Source organism: Orycteropus afer, unplaced genomic scaffold (assembly GCF_000298275.1).
Source record: "Orycteropus afer afer isolate SDZICR_OR568_19922 unplaced genomic scaffold, OryAfe1.0 scaffold00152, whole genome shotgun sequence".
Classification (NCBI taxonomy): domain Eukaryota; kingdom Metazoa; phylum Chordata; class Mammalia; order Tubulidentata; family Orycteropodidae; genus Orycteropus; species Orycteropus afer.
In genome coordinates, this window is record NW_006921739.1 from 1,437,310 (window position 1) to 1,462,270 (window position 24,961).

The following is a 24,961-nucleotide window of genomic DNA, read 5'->3' on the forward strand; positions in this document are numbered from 1 at the left end:
ACCATTGGTTCTTGATCATATGTCACCTCCTGAAATGGATGATTATCTATCAATTCTTTTTGGTATAGTGACTCTTTGTATTCCATTCATCTTTCAATGTTTCCTGCATCATTCAATATATTGCCCATGGAATCTTTCAATATTGCAATTCAGGGCTTACATTTTTTCCTCAGTTCTTTCAGCTTGAGAAATGCCGAGCATGTTCTTCCCTTTTGGTTTTCTAACTCCAGGTCTTTTCACATTTCATTATAATAATTTGTCTTTTTGAGCCACTCTTTCAAATCTTCTGTTCAGCAATTACTCCTGTCGATTCTTCCATCTGCTTTAGCTACTCTCTATTCAAGGGCAAGTTTCAGAATCTCTTCTGACATCCATTTTGGTCTTTTCTTCTTTTCCTGCCTTTTTAATGACCTTTTGCTTTCTTCATGGATGACATTCTTGATGTCATCCCACAACTCCACTGGTTTTCGGTCACTGGTGTTCAATGCTTGAATCTATTCTTTAGATGGTCTCTAAATTCAGGAAGGATATAATCAAGGCCATATTTTGGCTCTCGTGGATTTCTTTTAATTGTCTTAAGCTTCAACTTGAACTTGCATATGAGCAATTGATGGTCTGTTCCACAATCAGCTCCTGGCCTTGTTTTGGCTGAAGATATTGAGCTTCTCCATTGCCTCTTGCCACAGATATAGTCAACCTGATTCCTATGCACTCCATCTGCTGAAGTCCATGTGTATAGCCATCATTTGTGTTGTTGAAAAAAGGTATTTGCAATGAATAAGTCATTGGTCTTGCAAACTTCTATTATGCTATTTCCAGTATTGTTTCTATCACCAAGGCCATATTTTCTAATGGCCGGTGATTCTTCTGTTTCCAACTTTTGCATTCCAACCACCAGTGATAATTAACACATCTAGATTGCATGTGCAGTCAATTCCAGACTGCAGAAGTTGGTAAAAATATTTAATTTCCTCATTTTTGGCTTTGGTTGTTGGTGTGTAAATTTTAATAATAGTAGTAACTGGTCTTCCTCATAAGCATACCAGGATAAAGACCCAGAACACATCCCTGAGAAAGAAGCAGCATTGGAACTCCCTGATAAGGAATTCATAAGAATTATATTTAGGTACTTTTAACGGAGGAGCTCTGGTAGCATAGTGGCTAAGGCACTTGACTGCTAACCAGAAGGCTGGCGGTTCAAACCCACCAGCCACTCCTTGGAAGGAAGGTTGGGCATTCCTACTTCCGTAGTGATACTGCCTCGGAAACCCAAGGAGGGGTCGCTATGAGTTGGGGCCGACTCGATGGCAAATAACAACAACAACAACTATTAACGGATTGAGAGACAGATCAAGGAAAACTCTCATAAAATTAAGGACAGACAAAACCCTAAAACAATTTTAGAAGATAATACAAGAACAAAATGACAAAATAAATGAAAAATTAAACATGATACAAAATCTACATATAGAAATCCAGAAGATTAATAGTAAAATTTCAGAAACAGACAACACATTGAATGGGCAAAGGAGTAGACTTGAATCAATGGAAGACAGAATTAGTGACACTGAAGACAAATACCTCAATACTTCTTTGGAAATGGATCAATCAGGAAAAAAAAATTAAGAAAGGTTCATGTGGGAGCTCTGGTAGCGTAGTGTCTAAGGCACTCGACAGCTAACCAGGAGGCTGGCAGTTCAAATCCACCAGCCACTCCTTGGAAGGAAGGTTAGGCAATCTACTTCCATAGCGATACTGTCTTGGAAACCCAAAGAGGGGTCGCAATGAGTCGGGTCTGACTCCATGGCACATAACAAGAACAACAACAACAACAAGGTTCATGTGGGATAACATCAAGAGGAATTACCTATGTGTAATCAGAATTCCAGAACAGGAAGAGACAAATAGAACCACAGAGAAAATTGTTGAAGATTTCTCGGAAGAGAATTTCCCTGATACGATGAAAGATGAGCATATATACATTCAAGAAGTCTTATGAACTCCAAAAAAGATAGACCCTAAAAGAAAATCAGCAGATGTATCATCATTAAACTTACCAAAACCAAAGATGAAGAAATAATCCTGAAAGCAGCATGGGAAAAAAAAAAAATTACCTACAAAGGGCAACCAATAAAACTAATCTCTGATTTCTCAGCAGAAACCACATGGGCGAGAAGGCAATGGGATGGTATATATAAAACCCTGAAAGAAAAAAATGTCCAACCAGGAATTATATACCCAGCAAAATTGTCCCTCAAAATGATGGTGAAATTTGGACATTTCCACATAAGCAGAAATTAAAGGAATTTGTTAAAACCAGACCAACCTTACAAGAGATGCTAAAGGGAGTTCTTTGGACAGAGAACCAACAATAGCAAACAATAACCAACCATTAACACACATGATGACATAGCTCAGGAACCAACCCAATTATGGAAGTATCCAAAGTAAAATAAGCGTACAAGATTGTAAATAGGGAACCAGAGACATCAATTGGCAAATGAAGATATATACAAACCAAAAAAGAGGGAAAAAGCAGTGTAGTTATAGAACTTCTAAATGGTGCAAGATAGAACAGACTGTTCTAAACTTGGCAAGAAAACTATAAATTGCAAGATAGAACAGACTATTCTAAACTTGGCAAGAAAATCATAAATCACAGGGTAACCTCAAAGAAAAATGATAAACCTTCACATCAAATTAAAAAGAGGACAAGCACAAATATTTAGCAACTACTGAAACAGCTGCAATGGAGGAAATGATAACACAATTCATAAACAAAATGAGCTCAGTACAGAAAATTATATGGAACAAAGAAATCAGCAACACCATGAAAAAATACTAATAAAATGACAGCAACAAATTCATACTTGTCAATAATTACACAGAATGTCAATGGATTAAATGCACCACTCAAGAGAGAGAGTTTCAGACTAGATAAGAAAACCTAACCCATCAATATGCTGTCTGCAAGAGACAAATCTTAGAGACAAAAAGAAAAACAGACTAAAAATCAAAGGTTGGAAAAAGACATATCAAGCAAATGGCAACCAAAAAAGAGCAGATGTGGCCATATTAATTTCTGATAAAATTGACTTTAAGACAAAAACCACCACAATAAGAGACAAGGAAGGACATTATATAATGATTAAAGGATCAACTGAATAAGTGGGCACAACCAAAATAAATATCTATACACCCAATGAAAGAGACCCAAAATACATAAATCAGACTTTAACAGAATTGAAAAGACAAATAGATGATTCCACAGTCATAGTTGGAGATGTTAATACACCACTTTCAATGAAAGATAGAACAACTAGAAAGAAACTCAACAAAGACGTAGAAGAACTAAATAATATAATCCACCATCTTGACCTTATAGACATCTACAGAGCACTTCAACCAACAACAGCACATTCTTTTCCAGGGTACATGGAACATTCTCCAGGATAGAACATATGCTAGAGCATAAAGCAAGCCTTAATAAATTTAAAAACACTGAAATACTGCAAAACATCTTCTCAGATCACAATGATATAAAATTAGAAATCAGCAATAGGAAGAACAGAAAAAGAGTAAATACATGGAAACTGAGTAACAACCTCTTTAAAAATGACTGGGTAATAGAAGAAATAAAAAATGAAATTAAATAATTCCTTGAATCAAATGAGAATGAAAACACAATATACCAAAATCTTTGGGACACTGCAAAAGCAGTGATCAGAGACCAATTTATAGTAATAAATGCACACATCAAAAAAAGAAAGAGCCAAAAACAACACCTTAACCCAGCATCTCCAACAATTAGAAAAAGAGCAGCAAAAAAAGCCTACAGTCACCAGAAGAAAAGAAATAATAAAGATTCGAGCAGAAAAAAAGTGAAACAGAAAATAGAAAGACAATAGAAAAAATCAACAAGACTAGAAGTTGGTTCTTTGAATAGATTAATAAAATTGACAAACCACTGGCAAATTTAACACAGGAAAAGAGGGAGAGAATACAAATAACACAAATAAGAAACATATTGGGCAATTTCACAACAGAACCAACTGAAATAAAAAGAACCAAACCAAAAAACTCACACCCATTGCCATGGAGTCAATTGAACAGAGTAGAACTGTCCCTTAGCATTTCTAAGGCTGTAAATCTTTACAGAAGCACACTGTCACATCTTTTTCTTGAAAAGTGGCTGGTAGGTTCAAACTACTGACCTTTCTGCTAGCAGTCAAGCACTTAACCACTGCACCATCAGGGCTCCTTAATTTAGAACAGTTTCTGCTATATCACTACCTTAACTGTAAGCTTAAACTGTTAACAGTGAGCTCAAACTCAATCCCTATATACATCATCTGCAGGCTTCCTTGATGTATCTAAGAGAAGAAAATCTAAAATCTAGTATTAAGTATTTAAAAAATATTCTTTATACCTTTTGAATGGATATGTCAAAAGATTTTCTTTGACAAGTTATTTAATAAGTCAAGGAATTCAATTAATAATCAAATTCTAACTACTTATTTGTAATGATTCATATTCTGAGAGAAAGGAAATAAACAGAAAACCACTGTCCCGTGGTCAGGATATCAAACCTGCTTTCTGGCACTGCCTGTCTTACCCAGCCACTTGTATTGACTTTGGCCACATTTCCTTAATTGATTTTCCAAGAAAAATCAATTGAAAAAAACAACTTGTGAATCACTGGAAAACAATCATATGGTGCATCCAATTGGAGTTGCCCATTTGTGAAAGCGAAAGTGGCCAAGGGCTTACATGAAGCACAGAGTCAATAGACAAGCCTTTAGTCCCACCATCACAGGCTCCCATCTGTTATAAAGGAACCACCCACAGGGAGAAGCATAGCTGAAGGCAACAGGTAAAATACTGAGACTGAAACAGGATTAGCCCTTGTAGGCTGGCTATCTATTGTGGTGTTGGTGAAGAACAAACCATGAATTGCTAGAACAAATCTGTCCTGGAAGAAGTGAATGTGCCTTAGAAGCAAAGATGGCAAGACTTAACTCACATACTTTGGATATGTTATCAGGAAGGCCTGTCCCTGGAGAAGGACCTCATTCTTGGTAGAAGGTCAACAAAAAAGAAGATGACCCATAATGAGGTGGACTGACACAGTGGCTGCAACAATCGGCTCAAAGATAGCAGCAATTGTGAGGATGGCACAGGATTAGGCAGTGTTTTGTCCTGTTGTACACAGGGTCACTGTGAGTCAGAACTGACTCAGCACCTAACAATAACAAGCCAGCTACCAAACAGATCTTAGAATAACAGAAGTCTCCAGGACAGTAAAACCACCAGTATTTTATCACCTAGAACTAAGACCTTTACCTACATGGTCTCTAAAAGCAACTTGGGAGGCAGACACTGCATGGGCCCCTGAAGGTTCTGGTTAAGCTGATGTAGTCAAGAGCACAGGACACATTTCAACATAAAGAGATTCTAAACAGGCAGTGTATGGAGAGCAAATAGACTTACAAGGATATTCTCCCATTTTTGTTACCAAGGCACCTTAAGATCAGATTATAAGAAATATGGTCAAATGAGTTGTGTGACATTTTCATTTTAATGAAACTATTCCAAATTTAAACTGCTTACTAGATCTTCCATTCCTGAACTGTTGGCTACTTGAGGAGCTATTTATTGATTAATATTTGCAACCATCTAAATAAAGCAGGGAATGCCTCGGGCATAGCAAGTATACACCAGCTGAATGAATGACAAAACCCCCACAGTCTTAAATCAAACACTTTAATTTACATAAGGTATGTGTTTATATTCTTAACAAGCAGCACAAAACACTTCTACTTCATTAGCTGTTAACTTTTTGCTATCTTTTAAAAGAAAAAATGAGCTGCTGATCACAATTCAGGAGCTCTGGTAGCATAGTGCCTAAGGCACTTAACTGCTAACCAGAAGGCTGGCGGTTCAAACCCACCAGCCACTCCTCAGAAGGAAGATGGGGCAATCTACTTCCATAGTGATACTGCCTTGGAAACCCAAGGAGGGTTCGCTCTGAGTCGGGTCCGACTTGATGGCAAACAACAACAACAATCACAATTCACCTTTGAACAACATTTATGTATTTTACAAATAATAAAAACAAGTGTCCGAAGCATTTTTCTCACACATTATTTCATTTAATAAACATAGACTGTTTTTCCTTTTTATCAATAAGCTTAAATACTTCTTCATGGGAGGAAAAACCCAAACATGAAATACCTATGTTACCCTAAACCCAACAATCCTGAATTGCACCAGAGATATCCAGAACTCTGCCCCTGTTTATAGTTGCAGTTTCCTGAGTTAAAGCCCTCTGCAGGCAGATAGTAAGTACTCCTCCAATAGGATGCTCACTGCTGTTGAGTCGGATCCAACTCATAGCAACCCCTCCTTGGGTTTCTGAGGCAGTATCACCAGCAACCTTTCTTCCAAACAGTGGCTGGTGGGTTTGAACCACCAGCCTTCTGGTTAGCAGCTACATGCCTTAGGCACAACGCCACCAGAGCTCTCACAAAAGACAAGTTGTCCTATTTGAGTTGCCACATGAGGGCATTTTTGCTCTTACCACAGAGATGATAATAGCTTACAATCAAATGACCGGTGCATTCATTACCTGTTTCAACATCGCTGTCAATGTTTAGTGTCTCATTAGAAGGAAGCATGGTCCCTTTCTTGTAATGCTGCTTACAGACTTTTACGCCAATTCTATTGTCTTCAGTTTCTCCATAACCAAGGGTACCCAGGGATATGTTCTTTAGACGATGATACTATTAAAAATAGTTAAATAAAAACACATATGAGCTTTTAAAAGTTTGATGATCAGAAGTTATAGCTTATGGCATGCACTTTTAGCTATTTTTTTTTATTATTGCTTGTATCAACACAAATGCTCAGATTAAAATACCACAAAGTCATTTTCTCAGGTTGTGCAGGAACACACTGCCTCACAGAACTCAAAACGAAAGTAAACTTGGTAACAGAGCTTCCCAACTCACTCAGAACCAAAGCCAAGGTCCTTCCTTATCTTGCTGACCTCATTGCTGACTACCGCCCCACCCACACTGGCCTCCAGGCAGTTCCTGGACCTTACCAGGCTTATTTCTGCCTCTGGCCTTTGCTGTTCCTGCTGTCTAGAACCCCAGCTATCTATCTGCTTGGTTCACTCCTACAAGTGTTGACTCAAGTATCACCTTCTCACTGAGACCTTCCTTCACCACCTCCATATGCAAATGGAGTGCAAACAGTCATCACAGCACCCAGGCACTTCCTAGTGACTCCCACCCTTCCATAGCAGTTACCACTTTCTGACATCCCACAGAGAACCGAGCCAGCCACACTCCACATTCACCTACTTTAGTTCACTATCTGCACTAACAGGCTTTACTAGCTCCCTATCTTCGTTAATCTAACTTTATAATTCCAGGAAACTCTTACCCAGGAACATAAAAGTGAACGAACTGTCCTGTTCATTTCAGGAACATCTGAAAAACCCACTTGTTTAAACCCATTTCTGATTTAATATCAATTTTAAAATTTAATTTGATAACAACTCCAAGACTCTTTGAAATCCCTCAAACCCTCACCTTAATGTGAGTTCAAAGAATCCTAAACTACTCCATCACTAATTTACCCAATTCTAATCAAGCGCTTCCCTCACCAGATTCCAAAACCTCTGTCTGGACTTTGCCCTCCCCATCCAAGCATTACTGAGACTTATAAAGATAGTATCTCCCTTCAAAAAAACCAAACTTACTGCCATCAAGTTGGACTCATAGCAACCCCTTCTTGGGGTTCCAGGTGGTATCACTATGGAAGCAGACTGCCCAATCTTCCTCCTGAGAGTGGCTGGTGGGTTTGAACCTCCAGCCTTCTAGTCAGCAGTCAAATAGCTTAGGCACTACACCACCAGTGCTCCTGTATTTCCCTGAGTGCTATAAACTATTAGCTCAGCCCTGCTTACCACTATGGTGTTTTAGGCAGCCAGCATTTGATACTATACATTTGGCTTCTTTTCATTTGTCTAGTTCTCTTCACTAGAATTAAATGCAACAAGGACAGAGTTTTTGTCTATTTCAGTCACTGCTATATCTCCAGTGTCTAAAACAGTACCTGGTATATACTAAACCAAAACCAAACCCACTGCCATTGAGTCAATTCTGACTCATAGCAACCCTGTAGGACAGAAAAGAACTGCTACATAGAGTTTCCATGGCTGTAAATCTTTATGGAAGCAGACAGCCTCATCTTTCTCCCCAGAGTGGCTGGTGGATTTGAACCGCCTACCTTTGGGTTAGAAGCCCAGTGCTTTAACCACAGTGCCACCAAAGCTCCTTGATACATACTAGGTACTAAAATATTTATTTATTAAATGAATAAATGAATGAAAGAATAACATATCCTCTTCCTAAATGCTTTCTTTAATTCTCATATCTGCCTTTTGTTGTTAGGTGCCATCAAGTCAATTCTGACTCATTAGTGAGCCCATGTGACAGAGTAGAACTACCCTATAGGGGTTTCTAGTCTGTAATCTTTATGGGAACAGATTGCAGGTGTGTCTCCCACAGAGCTACTGCGGGGGGTGGGGTGGGGTGGGGTTCAAACTGTCAGCCTTTTAGTTAGCAGCCAAGTACCTAACTTCTGTGCCACCAGAGCTCCTTGACATATTTGCCTAAATACAACTATATCCCATCATACTCCATATTCTTTTTTTTAAATTTTTATTTTAAGAGGTTGTTTTACATTCAATGTAACTTGTAACATTTGGTTTCATTCCCCATTCACCATGTCCAATCCTAACCTAGACTCTTCCCCCCCCCACCCTATAACCCTCCCCTTGTACCCTTCACATTCATGCACTCCTGTTTGTCCTCCATATTCTTAAGAATCAGCCAGGATTATTAATGGAACGACAGTAAAATAGAGACTCTAGAATCTTAGATTTGTCAACTCATTCATCAAAACTTCCCAGATTATAAATCTACTCTAGGCTATTTGGTCTCAAAAAACGAAACCAAACTTACTGCCATCCAATCGATTTGACTCATAGAAACCCCTCCTTGGGTTTCCAAGGTGGTATCACTATGGAAGTAGATTGCCCAGTCTCCCTTCTGAGAAGTGGCTGGTGGGTTTGAATCGCCAGGCTTCTGGTCAGTAGTCAGATGCCTTAGGCAACTATGCCACCAGAGCTCCTAGGCTATTTGGTCTAGGGTAAAGTAATCTCCCAAAGGCAGTAGGTGTAAAGGTACAAATAAAAAGATAAATCTTAAAGAAAAACTTAAAATAAGGTTTTATGTGAAAATGTAATTATAGAGATAGCAATGAACAATTGTGGCATATTATAAGATACATTAGAATATATCAATATATGCATATCAATATATTCTTTTAAAAAAAAATGTTCTTAAAGTATACATCATTCAGGGACTTCCAGTAAAATGGAGGACAAGGGACACAGACCCTCTTCAACAAAGAAAAGAAAAACCAATTGACAGAGATACAGAACATAATCCTGGAGCCCTGAGCTTTGAAAGGAACTATACAGAAGTGAATTAGGCACCAACTAGTGGAAAAACCTGAATGAAAACAGTGAGTACAGAGATGGTCGGAGCTGCAGACTGTCAGCTACCCTGAAAGGACCAACAGGCTGAATATTTCCAAGTGGTAGTGGGACCTGAGAATTGACCTAAAGATCAGCCCTAGCCACCAAGGGCTGCAGGGATGACTGCTGGTGGCCTACGACTAGGAAGGGAGGGAGGCAACCTGAGCTGTTGACTTTCTGCTGTCCGGAGGATGCAGCCATTTTGATTGTTTACACGCAGCAGCATTTTGGATATTTAAAGTGACTGAGGGCACAGCCATTTTGAATGTTTATAAGCAGCAGCCATTTTGGATATTTAAAGTGACTGAGGGTGCAGCCATTTTGAATATTTATAAGCAGTGGCCATTTTGGATATTTAAAGTGACTGAAGGCGCAGCCATGTTGGATCTTTACAAGTGGCAACCATTTTGGATTTTAAAGTGATAGCATTCTCATTCTGATTCCAGGGATCTAGGAATAGGCTCTGTTTGCCAAGGTCGGCAAGGACATAAAAGAGGCTGACAACAGGAAAGGAGACAGGTGGTGAGTGTATAAGTGCAGTCAACTAATGAATAGAGGAGCACAGCACAGTACGCTGCTTAGTAGATAACATACAAACAAAACAAAGAAAATGAAAATCATGGGCAAGTCACTCCAATGTACAATCACCAATTAAATATAAACACAAAATGTCACAATGCCTCGGAGACAACAGAGCATCACAGTTCACACAAAGAAGCAACATAAAGCAAGAGAAACAAGGGACCAGGATACAGACCAAAACACATCCCTGAAGAAAAAGCAGCATTGGAAGTCCCTGATAAGGAATTCAAAAGAATTACATTTAGGTATCTTCAACAAATTGAGAGACAGACCAAGGAAACACAGAGAAAACACTAGAACAATTTCAAAAGATAATACAAGAACAAAATGACAAAAAAGAAAAATTAGAAATGATACAAAATCTTCAGATGGAAATCCAGAAGATTAATACTAAATTTTCAGAGATAAGACAGTGAATAGACAAAGGAGCAGAACTGAATCAATGAAAGACAGAATTGGTGAGATTGAGGCAAATACCTGAACACTTCTTTGGAAAGGGATCAATTAGAAAAAAAGATCAAGACAAAATGAAGAAAGCCTAAGGTTCATGTGGGATGCCATCAAAAGGAATAACCTATGTGTAATTGGAATTCCAGAACAGGAAGAGACAAATAAAACCACTGAGAAAATTATCGAAGATTTGTTGGAAGAGAATTTTCCTGGTATGAAGAAAGATGAGAATATATCCATTCAGGAGGTCCAACGAACCCCAAACAGGATAGATCACAAAAGAAAATCACCAAGACATATCATCATCAAACTCACCAAAACCAAAGACAAAGAAAGAATCATGAAAGCAGCACGGGAAAAACAAAAAGTTACCTACAAGGGGCAACCAATAAGACTAAGCTCGGATTTCTTGACAGAAACCATGCAGGCAAGAAGACAATGGGAAGGTATATATAAAACCCTGAAAGATAAAAATTTCCAACCAAGAATTAGGTACCCATCAAAACTGTCCCTCAAATATGATGGTGAAATAAGGACATTTCCAGATAAGCAGAAATTAAGGGAATTTGTTAAAACCAGACCAAGCTTACAAGAGATGCTAAATGGAGTCCTTTGGACAGAGAAGCAGCAATAGCCAACAACTGACTATTAACACACGTGATGATATAACCCAGAAACCAACCCAGCTATGGAAGTATCCAAAGTAAATAAGCCTACAAGACTGTAAACAGGGAACCAGAGACATCAATGGACAAATGAGGACAACTACAAACCAAAAAAAGGGAAAAAAAAACTGTCATTAACAGAATTTCTAGATGTTAGGGAAGTCAAGACAACTACAAGATAGAATGGACTGTTCTAAACTTGGCAAGAAAACTATAAATCACAGGGTAACCTCAAAGCAAAATGATAAACCTTCACCTCAAAATTAAAAAGAGGACCGGTACAAATATTTAGCAAATACTAAAGCAATAGCAATGAAGGAAGTGATAACATGATTCATAAAATGAGTTCCACATAGAAAATTATATAGAACAAAGAAATCGACACCATGAAAAAGCATATAACAAAAATGACAACAACAAATTCATATTTGCTGATAACTACATATCTGGCAAGGGACTTAGCTCTAAGATTTATAGAAAACTCCAACACCTCAACACCAAAGGAATTAACAATCCAATTGAAAAATGGGCAGAAGACATAAATGGACACTTCACCAAGGAGGATATTCAGGCGGCCAGCAAATACATGAAGAGATACTCACGATCATTAGCCATCAGAGAGATGCAAATCAAAACAACAATGAGATACCGTATCACACCAGCACTGATAGCAAGGTTCAATGAGACAGAAAATAACAAATGCTGGCAGGGATATGGAGAGATTGGGACACTCATACACTGCTGGTGGGACTGTGAAGTGATATAAACACTGTGGAAAGCAATATAGCAATTCCTTAGAAAGCTGGAATTAGAGATACCATTTGACCCAGCAATCCTATTACTAGGTATATATCCTAGAGAGGTGAGAGGCAGGACAGGAACAGATACATGTACACTCATGTTCATCACAGCATTATTTGCAATAGCAAAAAGATGGAAACAATCTACATGCCCATCAGCAGAAGAGTAAATGACCAAACTATGGTACATACACATAATGGAAGCTCTGGTGGCATAGTGTCTAAGGCACTTGACTGCTCACCAGAAGGCTGGTGGTTCAAACCCAACAGCCACTCCTCAGAAGGAAGGTTAGGCAATCTACTTTCGTAGTGATACTGCCTCAGAAACCCAAGGAGGGGTTGCTATGAGTCAGGTCCAACTCAATGGCACGTAACAACAACAACAACATGCAGCACTAAAGAATAATATAGAGTCTGCAAAACACCACATAATATGGATGAACTTGGAGGATATTATACTGAGTGAAATAAGTCAATCACAAAAGGACAAATATAGTATTTGTTCTTTGTTGTGGAAGGTTAAGGAAAGGTTTATATATGGAGGGAAACTTTCTTTGTTGGTAAAAAAAAAATGCATTGACACGTCACTTTAGTTTTGTGTTGTTATTTGTTAATTGTTATATGCCGTCGAGTCAGACCCGACTCACAGAGACCCCTCCTTGGGTTGTCAAGGCACCGTCACTACGGAAGTAGATTGCCCCATCTTCCTTCCGAGGAGTTGCTGGTGGGTTTGAACCACCAGCCCTCTGGTTAGCAGTCCAGTGCCTTAGGCACTATGCTACCAGGTACATAAATTATATTTCAATAAAATGCATTAAAAAAAGGGAGAGAGAGAGAGACACAAAGAGACAAACAGACGGAAGATGGCCATGTGACCTAGAGATAGAGACTGGAGTGATGCTGCAAGAAGCCAAAGGATGTCCGAGACCACTGGAAGCTAGAAGAGATAAGGAAGGATCTCTCCCTAGACACTTCGAGAGAGCATGGCCCTGCTGACACCCTGAATTCTGACTTCTGGCTTCCAGAACTGAGAGAAAATAAATTTTCATTGTTTTAACCCCTCCCCAAAAAAGTATACATTATTCACAGTGAAACACTTGCCTGATTAATGGCAAAAAAGATGCTCTCATAGGCGTCCTCTTGCGTATACACACTGCAACAATAATCATCTTCATCTACGCCAGAATAGCCTTTCATAAACAAGTGTTTAAAAGCAACAGTGCTATCTTCTTTGAAAGCAACCACCAACTGGTTACTTAAGCCAAAACGAACAAGCTAGAAAAGAAAATTAAATAGGAATATATGAATTTACCATTTACCAGGGAAGGCAGATGCCTTATCATCATGAACACCACTACATATTTTTACTTCTCTTACACTTTTGCCCTCTGTTCCCGCTCAATTTGAGTAATTCTCGTCTATAAACAACAATGAGAAAAGTTTCATTTCTTTGGTGTATAGTCCTAGCATCAATGTCAAAATACAAGCCCAAGTGAAACAATGGCCTCATTATGTATATCAGCAATTGAAAATAACATCAAACTCACAAAAAAAAATGACTATTCCCAATGACAAGGAACCGCTTGGTCCTTAAGGGAAAAAAGAAGAACCAAAATCAGTTAAGTTTAGTACATTTTCTCATACTTGAGATTTCAAATGAACTGTTTTAAAAATTGATAATTCATATTTAGCAGTAATTCATATTTCACTCATCTAACATTTAGAAATTACAAGTATTTTATAAAAAAAAATCACAACTATGTTTTAAATGTCTTTTAAGAATGTTTTTGAAAAAATGCCATGTAGGATCCTTGCTCCAGCTAGGATTCCTGTCAAAGGAATTAAAATAATCCAGCCCTGCCAGAATTCTCCTTTAAGAAAGAAGTTTCCATCTCCAAGATCTACAGTTATCATAGTACATGAAAGAACTACAGAGCTTGCTTTACCTACATGATGTCAAACCTACTCACTGTCACTAAGCACCATCTTCCGGGAGTGAAACTCCTACTTCTTCCTCACATAGACTCCTGGCATAAGGTTAGGCCCCCAAAGGCTTTCATCACCAGGAGTGAAAGTGCTCTTTCTGCCTAAAGTTTTCTTGCTGTTGTTTTTGTTGTTAGGTGCCATCAATGTGGTTTGAACTCATAGTGATTCTATGTACAATAGAACAAAACATTGCCCAGTCTTCAACCATCCTCACCACTGTTGCTGTGTTTGAGACCACTGTTGCAGCCACTGTGTCAATCCATCTCACTGAGGGTCTTCTTCTTTTTCACTGACCACCTACCGTAGTGATGCTGCCTCGAAAACCCAAGAGCGGTCGCTATGAGTCAGAGCCAACTCGATGTCACATAACAACAACAAAAACAACTACCAAGCATGATGTCCTTCTCCAGGAACTGGTCTCTCTTGATAACATATCCAAAGTTTGTGAGGAAATTTTCTTTGTTGGTAACCAGGAAAGGGGAGGGAGGGAAAATAGACGGATAATTAAGAGATGGATTTGATACATGTAAAGGAATTTTTTAAATAATAATAAAATAGAAACAAACAAAGAAAGCATGTGAGACAAAGTCTCACCATGCTTGCTTCTTAAGAGCACTCTGGCTGTAGCTCTTCCAAGATAGATTTGTTTGTTCTTCTGGAAATCCATGGTATAGTCAATATTCTTCACCAACTCCAAAATTCAAAGGCATCAGTTCCTCTTTGGTCTTCCTTACTCATTGCCCAGCTTTCACATGCATATGAGGTGATTAAAAATACCACAGCTAGATCAGGCACACTTTAGTCCTCAAAGTGACATATTTGCTTTTTAACACTTTAAAGAGGTCTTTTGCAGCAGATTTGTCCAATGCAATATGTCATTTCTGCTGCTTCCCTGGGTATTGCTTGTAGATCCAAGTAAAATGAAATCCTTGACACCTTCAGTCTTCTCTCTGTTTATCATGATGTTTATTGGTCCAAGAGTGAGGAGTGAGGAATTTTGTTTTCTTTATGTTGAGGTGTCATCCATATACTGGATTCAAAAAGAAAGGAGTTTTCTTTTTGAAACCCCGTAAGTAGAGAAAGTTAGTGAATGTTAAAAATTTGCAAAAGGCCAATAAGACACACACACACACACACACGCACAGTGTCTCTCTCCTCTCTCTCTCATTCACACACATGTGCACACGTGCATACATGGGCAGAGGAAAAAGGGAAGTCAATCTCTGCAGACTTGGCCTATACTCCCCTCTCCACCTACCCATATTATCTCTTCAGTGGCTTCCTCTTAAGATAATGAGAGTCTAGAAAGTTTGTCCAAGTCCTTACCCTTCCACTTATTAGAACTGGGTGATCTCTTTCTTTTTAACTTTTATTTGTGATTTGAATGAAAGTTTACAGGGCAAATTGGTTTTCCATTCAACAATCACACACATTTTGTTTGTGACATTGACTGCAATTCCCACAATGCAACATCTTGACTAAGTCACCGAAGCAATTTGGGACTCTTGTTTCTTCATGTGTGAAATGAGATGATCCCAATCATTCTGTCATTTGCTGTCATTCTATGGTTCAATATGATATGTCTGCATAGCAATAAACAAGGCATCTCAATTATTGAACCATTCAGATGAAGCAAATGTTCATTTGTATATGCAAACTGATATATATTGTAAAAAGTGGTTTATATTTTTTCTGACCTAAAAAAAAAAAAAAATTTTATTGTGGTTTAGGTGAAAGTTTACAGAGCAAATTCATTTTCCATATAGCAGCTCACATATACTGTCTCATGACATTGACTGAAATTTCCCACAATGCAACAGCTTCCCTCCTACTTCCTCCCCATATTACCTCTTCCCTGTGTCCTTCCCTCCTATGCACTCCTGCCCCCAGATCTGTTTCCCTGTGCAAACACAGACCTTCTATTCTCCCATGATTGATCTTTCCAAGGAGTCTATCTACCTAATGTAAATGTTCAGCTCATATGCCTGTCTTCTGTTTGGCTGGAAGTCAGATGAGTGGATTCTATTCCATATCTGAAGGGCAGCTAGGGGTCATAGTCTCAGGGTTCCTCCAGGCTCTATAAGATCAGCAAACCTGGTCCTTTTTTTTTTTTTTTTTTTAATAATTTTAAGTTTTGTTCCACATTGTTATCCTACTTTATCCAGGATTTTCTACAAAGATTCCCCCTCTAAGTGGTTGATGGTGGTAGCCAGGCACCATCTAGTTCTTCTGGTCTCATAGTCATATAGGCTGAGGATCGCATGGTGTACCAGTCACTTGGACTAATAGTTTCCATGTGTCTTTGATTTTCTTCATTCTTTGCTCTGGATGAAGAGAGACCCATCATTGCATCTAGATGGCTGCTTGCAAGCTTTTAAGATCCCAGTCACTAATATTTTAGTGTAGTATATTATGCCAATTGAGCTTGCTGTTCCCTGCGACCAAGGTCCCGAGCCCACAGATCCAACTACTCACTCCCTCTGGGTAGCTGGTTGTGGCCAAACTCACCAACTTAATCTGGGAATGACAGAATGGGAGTTGTAATATCTATTTGGAATAATCCTCATCTGGTACTGGGGACAAAAAAAAATTCCTGCATCCTATAGCTCCTAGAAGAAACCATGATCCACATGTACGACCCAGTATCAGATAAGGGCTGAAACGAGTAAGGAGTGAGATTTTCAGAGCATCTCTTTATAGGAAAAACAAACCAGAGGAAGGAAACCAAGAAGCACCCTTGCTCTGGAGGAACCAAACACTTCCTGCAGAGCAAAGATGAGCAGATAATGGCTATGGCCAAATGATTTTTAAAAAGGACTTGACAACAAACTGCACCTTAATCTCATGAACTAGACCTTAAATTTGCTCAGGATATGACACAAAACAGTGCAGCCTGGCAAGCATGTGAATTTAAGACCTGATGAAAACAAAGTAGGAGAAAATATTCTGTACCAGGTAAAACTAGATACCATTCTGATTATGTACAAGAACCTGGGAGGGAAAGAGTAGAACTGGCAGAAGAATGTAGACATTTCACTGAGATGATAAATCACTACGGCATACAAAGAGGATTGTGTAAATGCAAGTCTCCTTCTCATCAATCCTGAGTAAAACACCAGCCATCCCTTTAGACTTCAGGATGGAACAGAAAAAGAGGAGAAGAAAGTAGGATTCAAAGGAAGAGAAAAGTATTCAAGAAATCTGTACCAAGTAGAAATCACTCACTACTAGAATGATCCTAAAGGGTAAAAAAAGTTTGTTCCTTTCCCATTTTATTAGAGGAGAGAGGATATACCCAGTTTTGGAAATACATGATCAGTTTCTGGAAATACATGATTAAAAGTGAAATGAGTGATACAGACACCAAGGGGACTAAGCACTAAGCAAGAAAAAAGCCATGTCCTGAGAGCTCAGGTAACAACAGATGTTTATTTTTTTAAAAAAAAGAAGTTGAAAGTAAATGTATCTTAGACCCACTGACTAAACTGTAACATTTTCTGAGGATATGATGTTGTTGTTGTTAGGTGTTATTGTTGGCTCTGACTCATAGCGACCCCGTGTACAACAGAATGAAACACTGCCTGGTCCACCACTCATCTGTCTTTTTGTCATACTGTGGTAGCTTGCACGTTGCTGTGATGTTGGAAGCTATGCCACTGGTATTTCAAATACCAGCAGGGTCACCCATGGTGGACAAGTTTCAGCAGAGCTTTCAGACTAAGACAAACTAGGAAGAAGGACGGGGCCATCCAGTTCTGAAAAATATTGGCCACTGAAAACCTTATGAATGGCAGTGAGGATATGATACTGGTGATAAAGTGCTCAACAATATGAATTTAAACAAAAGAGCCAATGCAGCCTTTGTATAGTACCCTGGGATTAGTATTTACTTACAGCACATAGCGACTCAAAGAGGGGAAACTTGGCATTTTATAAATTTAAAACTACAGATTTTAAAAGCGTATTTGAATAAAGTGTATTTAAATAAAGATGAGAGATGTCAGGAACACAAATCATCGTGGACTGAGCAGCCTCTGACTGCCTCACTCAGATACAGAAAGCCCCCACTCAATACAGATCTGCCATTTATCCAGCATTTACAGAACTGCGGGAGAGATGATCTCATGATCTTTACTAAAAGGAGGTCCTCATCTAAACTGAACTACAACCTACCATCTGTCCTCCAGAGTCAACATAATTTTACAGTTTTATGAACTTGAGTGTAGACTTTTCATAACAAAAGTCAAGTGGCAGAACATGTGAAAACAGTTTCATCTTGGGGTAAGAAATAAACTGAATGCAATGATAAGATATATTACCTGTGTGGTGACCATGAGTATCTTCAAAATCTGCAAACCCAGTTTCCATGGAATTTGGCATCTGGCTCGGTATTTTTCACAAGGGTTCATGAAGTAAAACTTCAAGTCTTCCCTCAGACATTCTTCCTTCACCTCAGAATCAAGATGGGCCATCACATTTCTGCCACAGAAGATCAATTTTTAAATACACAGAAGAGCCTGTCAACCAGAAAGATCTTGAACAATACTTTTCTGTTCACATGTTTTATCCAGTCTGTTTACAAACAAAAACTCTCCAACCAGTAAACTTCTTTCTACTTTAGAATCTAAAAAACCTGCCCTTCCACATTGCCACCCATTTTGTTCAAATGTGTCATTCTCAAAAGTTACAGAAATAGGATTTTTTTTTTTATTTGTAGTATTTATTGATTCTTATATCCTAACATAGGAGCTCTGGTGGCATTGAGCCTAAGGCATTTGACTGCTAACCAGAAGGCTGGCAGTTCAAACTACCAGCCACTCCACGGAAGGAAGACTAGTCAATCTACTTCTGTAGAGATACTGACTCAGAATCACAAGGAGGGGTTGCTACGAGTGGGAACTGACTTGACAGCATTGAGGGTTTTTTTTTTTTAATTTTATTTTTATACCATAACGTATAGCATTCACCATCACTGGAATATGAGAAGAAATTGTGTGCATGTGAACAAAAGTTAGATGGGACACTTTCATGATACTCCAGATATAAAAATCACAGAAATTTAGTACAGATTAATGGAATTAAACCACTGTGGAAGTAGAGAATCTTCGTTTTATACATTTGTACTGAAAGGATTATGTTTCTTTTTCTTGGATATCAGTGATTACAAAATTGCAAATTATAAATACCTTAAAAAAGTTAAAATAGTATCTCTATTTGTGGAGTCCCTGGGTGGTGCAAACAATCAAAACGCTCAGCCAGTAACTGAAAGGATAGAGTTTTAAGTGCACTCAGAGGTGCACTCAGAACAAAGCCCTGGAGATCTACTTCCAAAAGGAAACAGCCCTTAAACCCCCTGTGGAGCACAGTTCTGCTCTGACACACGGGATAGTTGGGAGCTCTGATAACGTAGTGCCTAAGGCACTTGACTGCTAATCAGAAGGCTGGTGGTTCAAACCCACCAGCCACTCCTTGGAAGGAAGATGAGACAATCTACTTCTGTAGTGATACTGCCTCGGAAACCCAAGGAGGGGTCGCTATGGGTCAGATCTGACTCGACGGCACATAACAAAAACAACACCACACAGGATGGTTGTCATGAGATGGAATCCACACTATGGCAATTGTTGTTGTTGTCATGTGCCATCAAGCAAGCCCCAAGTCATAGTGACCCCTCCTTGGAACCCGGACAGAGGAGCAGTCAGCCGCAGGGATCCTGGTGAGGAGAGGAACTTAGGCACGCCCAAAACAGCAGTGCGGGAGAACAGGAAAAAGGGGATTAAAAGCCAGGAACTCAGACAGAGGAGCAGTCAGCTGCAGGAATCCAGGTGAGGAGAGGAACTCAGGCATGCCCAAAGCAGCAGTGCGGGAGAGTGGGAGAAAGGGGATTAAAAGGCCTAGGAATCTGGACAGAGGAGGAGTCAGCCTCAGGGACCCAGGTAAGGGTGGAACAGGAGGTTTCCAACAGGGAGGCAAACTTGTCTGTTGGTTTGTCCTACCGTGGTGACATGTTAATGTGAGTTTTGAGGCTGAGCCACTGGTGTTTCTATCCCAGCAGGATGCACATGGTGCACAGGTATCAGCCCAGCTTACAAACTGAGACAGACCAGGAAGAAAGAGGAGGCCGTCCACTTCTCAAATAATTGGCCAGGGAAAACCTTATGAACTACCACATAGGGTATGCAAAAACATCCACTGAGAGTAAAGAAAATATCATTACCTTAAAAAGTAAACAACTGAACTCTATTCACAATTAATACTACCATCTAGCTCTTGGTCTGTTATACTGTGGTGGCTTGCATGTTGCTATGATGCTGGAAGTTATGTCACTGGTATTTAAACACCAGCAGGGTCATATGTGATGCACAGGTTTCAGCAGAGCTTCCAAACTAAAACAGACTAAGAAGAAAGGCCTGGTGATCTACTTCTGATAATTACCAATGAAAACCTTATGGATCACAACAGAATACTGTCTTATATAGTGCTGGAAGATGAGCCCCTAGTTGGAAGGCATTTAAAATATACAGTGGAACAGTGGACTTCAGCATACCAACAATCCTGTGAAGACAGCACAGGGTTGGGCAGTGATTTGTTCTGTTGTACATAGCATTGCCATGAGTCAGAGTTGACTTGATGGCAACTAACAACAATAATTAATACAGCATATAGTGTAATAAACCAAAAACAAACCAAACTCACTGCCGTCAAGTTGCTTCCGACTCACAGCGACCTCCAATGGGTTTCCAAGGTGGCAAATATTTACAGAAGTAGATTGCCCAGTCTTCTTTCCATGGAGTGGCTGGTGAATTTGAATTGCCAGCTTTCTGGTTAGCAGTCAAATGCCTTAGGCACTGTGCCACTAGAGCTCCTTATATAGTATAATAGTAGTATGTAATAAATAAATAAATATACTCATTGGGGATATGTGCTTGACTTTTACTGTCAGGAATACAATCAACACAGTTTGGAGATCACAGACATAAAGCATAGGCCATGAGTCTGGAATTTCTAGATGCCCTATCACCACTACAGAGCTTACCAGAGAGTAGAAATAACACTGGAGAAAGAAGACAAGATAGAAACTTAGCCTACTGACACTGTTTGAGTTCCTGGATCTAGCTGTGTCTGAAAGCCATCCATCCCAAGATTTCAATTTGAGCCAATCAATCCCTTTGGTGCTTAAGCCAGTTTGTTTGATTCCTATTATTTGCAATTGGAAGTGATTGATGGTAAGTTTAATGAATGAACTCCAGTAAGTTAAGCCAATATTTTTTATACTGGTTTATGATCTATATTATCTGCTTTGACTAACAAATTTTAATGAAGCCCAAAATGGAATAACTATTTTAAGGCTTATACTCAATTGGTATTTATTTCTATCTCTAGATTGATTTTTGGACTTCCAGTTTCCAGAAGTAGTACGTTAGATTATTCAGAACTCTCCTGCTAGAAAATAAAATAAAAAAAGCAAACCAGGCAGGCAGGAAGGAAATAAAAAGAGACCTCCAAGGCCAGTTTTTTTTTTTTGGGGGGGGGGAGGATCAAGAGAAGTAAGAGCCAATTGCCATCAATTGACTTGGGTTTCAGTTCTGTGACCTCACAAAGAAGGAACAAGAGAGGAATAGCCAAGGCCAGAGTCTACACAAGTTGGCAAATCTGATAAGAGCTCCTCCTCACATATAGATTGGGGCTCAAACCACTATCTCTTTAGGAAAATAACCAGCATCAAAACTGCTGCTCCCAAACTTATTGTTGTTGTTACGTGCCATCGAGTCAGCCCCAACTTATAACGAACCCTCCTCCAAGGCAGTATCACTCACTACAGACGTAGATTGCCTTCCTTCTGAAGAGTGGCTGGTGGGTTTGAACCACCCCCAAACTTAGAGGACCATAAAGAAAGTCAGAGTGGTCAAATCAAAGAGAAGAAAGGAAATTCTAAAATAGACCATGTAGAGAAATGGTGGCCATAAACCAGCCCTTTGAGCCTCAAACCTGGATGAGCCAGAGAACTTCAAATTGTGAGCTTGCTTGGTCCAGGGAATCCCAGACTGAAATTGTCCTCAGTATCCCAGCAGACATACAGATTTCCCCAAGATTCATACTAGTCCTTGGAGCCTTCTAACAAATAATATTAAAAAGCCATGACCAAGCGGTGCTATTCAACAATAGCCAAAAGATGGAAGCAACTCAACTTTCCACCAACTGATAAATGGATAAATAAAATGTAGTAAATTCACACAATGGACTATTATTAAACTATAAAAAGAATGAAGTACACATATATTTCAAAACACAGATAAACCTCAAAAACATGGTAAGTGAAAGAAGCCAGTCACAAAAGGTCACATATAGTATGATGCCAATTATATGAAAAACTCAGCATAGGTAAGTTCTTTAAAAAGATTTATTTTGTGAATTTTACCTCAAAAATTTTTTTAAATGACTAGCAAGTAGTTAAATATAGCCAACACACGAGAAAACCAAGCAACATGTTTCAGCTTAGAAACAGACAGAAGAAACAGGGCCACAGACTAATGATATCGGAATTAGACACAGATTAGAAAAATCAATGTTTCCCATGTTTAAAGACAAACATCAAAGGTAAAAATATCTACAGAAAAACCTTTAGAAGAACAAAAAATTTCAAGACATGAAAAATCAATAACCACAACAAATCTCATTTCAAACCAATCCGAAGACTTTAAAAATGTGTTTTCCTGCAGAATGCTATCATCAAATCATGATTCTGTTTGACCAATTTAGTGAGTGCTTATTGTGCCAAGAAAGAATTGTGCTGGGTGTTCAAGACAAAAAGCAGATTTTTTTCCCTAGTCTTCCTTCAGATGCTCATATCCAGAAGGGGAGACAGATTTGTCAGCTACTGAATTGTCAAATAGCTCAGTGAGTGCTGTACCATAATTGTAAAAAGTGTAACAGGAACAGAGGTCTCACTCCAGGTGGTTAGGAGTCAGAGTGATAGTGGGAAAAACCCATAGCACAGATATGACACACAGTGCAGTAAGTGCTATGGAGATACTTGACTGGGAGACCTGAGGGAGGCATTTCCAAGAAGGTGACACTTTAACTGTGTCTAACTGTGCCTCATGGCAACATTCCCAAACATAAATTGAGACCCCTGAGAACATGCCTGTGGAACCCTCTGTGGGCCTGTTTGAGAAATATTGAATTATTAAGTTAATTGCCATCAGTTTAGTGGATCAGTTATGCTAACCTATTCATCATGATGACTCAAAATATGCTTTTCATTTAATAAAATGTAAAGTATATGTGAAAATTTGTGTATTGAGTTCTTAGAACTCTGAATACAGCCATGGAACCTCACCTTGACTTCTCATATGAGAAGCACTGTACTGAAGAAAGATGAGGTAGTTTTGGCAGAAGCAGGGTACAGAAAACAGTGGTGTGGAACACAGGGCAAATACTAGTGTACACTTTTGTCAGCCAAGTTCTGTAGGAGACATTTTCCTGCCTTCTGGGTGCTCAGTCCAGTGGTAAAGAGAGATGTAAATAGATGAAAGTACAATGAAATATGTTAAATGTTATAATAGAACGGTGCATCGAGTGCCCTGAGAACGGTGAGAAGAAAGTGCCTGATGCAGCCCCAATTGCTTCAAGAAGCTTCAAATAATTTTTCTAACTGCTGATTTCCTAAATTACACAGCCACTAATATTACCCAAAACAAAATTATTTTTAAAAAGTCTTAGGCTAAAACAAAACAGGCCAACTGTAGCAGATAATGAACTTCGGAGTCACTCACTGTGTTATTTATATCCTTCCAGAATTCTTTCATTTAAGTATTTCCAAAGCAACTGCAATAATTCTAGCATTGTGAAACACAAAGAGAATTTTAAAAACTACCATGAAAAACTGCTCTCTCAAAAATACAAAAGCCAACGAGTACTGGCAAATTTAACAAAGGAAAAGAGGAAGAGAAAACAAATAACATGAGTAAGAAAAGAAGTGGGCGACATCACAACAGGACCAACTGAAATAAAAAGGATAGTATCAGGATACTAGGAAGAACTGCACTCCAAAAAATTTGAAAATCTGGAAGAAATAGACAGATTTCTAGAAACACACCACTGATCTAAACTAACACAGACTGAGGTAGAAAAGTTGAACAGGTCCATAACATAAGGAGAAATTGAACAGGTCATATAAAGAATTACCAACAAGAAAAAGTCTTGGCCCAGACAGTTTCACTGCAGAATTCTACCAAACACTCAGAGAAGAACTGACACCAGTCCTACTCAAATTATTCCAAAACATACAAAAGGATGGAATCCTCCCTAATTCATTTTATGAAGCAAGCATAACCTTGATACCAAAATCAGGCAAAGACATCACTCAAAAGGAAAACTACAGACCAATATCCCTCATGAATGTAGATGCAAAAATCTTCAACAAAATCCTAGCCAATAGACTCCAACAACATATCAAGAAAGTAATTCATTATGATCAAGTGGGTCATATCGGGTATGCAAGGAATGTTCATCATTAGAAAAACAATCAATATCATCCACCACATAAATAAAACAAAAGAAAAGAACCACATGATCATATCAATTGATGCAGAAAAGGCATTTGATAAAATCCAACAGCGATTCCTGATCAAAACTCTCAGCAAAATAGGGACAGAAGCGACATTCCTCAACATAATAAAGGGCATCTATGCAAAACCAACAGCCAACACTATTCTCAATGGAGAGAGACTGAAACCATTCCCCCCTGCAAACAGGACACAGACAAGGATGCCCTCTATTACCACTTCTATTCAATATTGTACTGGAAGTCCTAGCCAGGGCAGTAAGGCAAGAAAGGGAAATCAAAGGCATCCAAATTGGTA

At 38.9% G+C, this 24,961-nt stretch overlaps 1 protein-coding gene across 1 annotated transcript in view; it reads right to left on the reverse strand.

Moving 5' to 3' along the window:
- MCOLN2 (mucolipin TRP cation channel 2) overlaps positions 1-24,961 on the reverse strand; it is a 103,503-nt gene that overhangs the window by 55,878 nt on the left and 22,664 nt on the right. The window contains exons 2-4 of the mRNA XM_042781691.1: positions 18,416-18,575; positions 13,212-13,385; positions 6,629-6,782 (exon numbers count right to left, since the gene is read on the reverse strand). Coding sequence (XP_042637625.1) covers positions 6,629-6,782; positions 13,212-13,385; positions 18,416-18,575 — 488 coding nt within the window. The remainder of the gene's footprint in view (positions 1-6,628; positions 6,783-13,211; positions 13,386-18,415; positions 18,576-24,961) is intronic.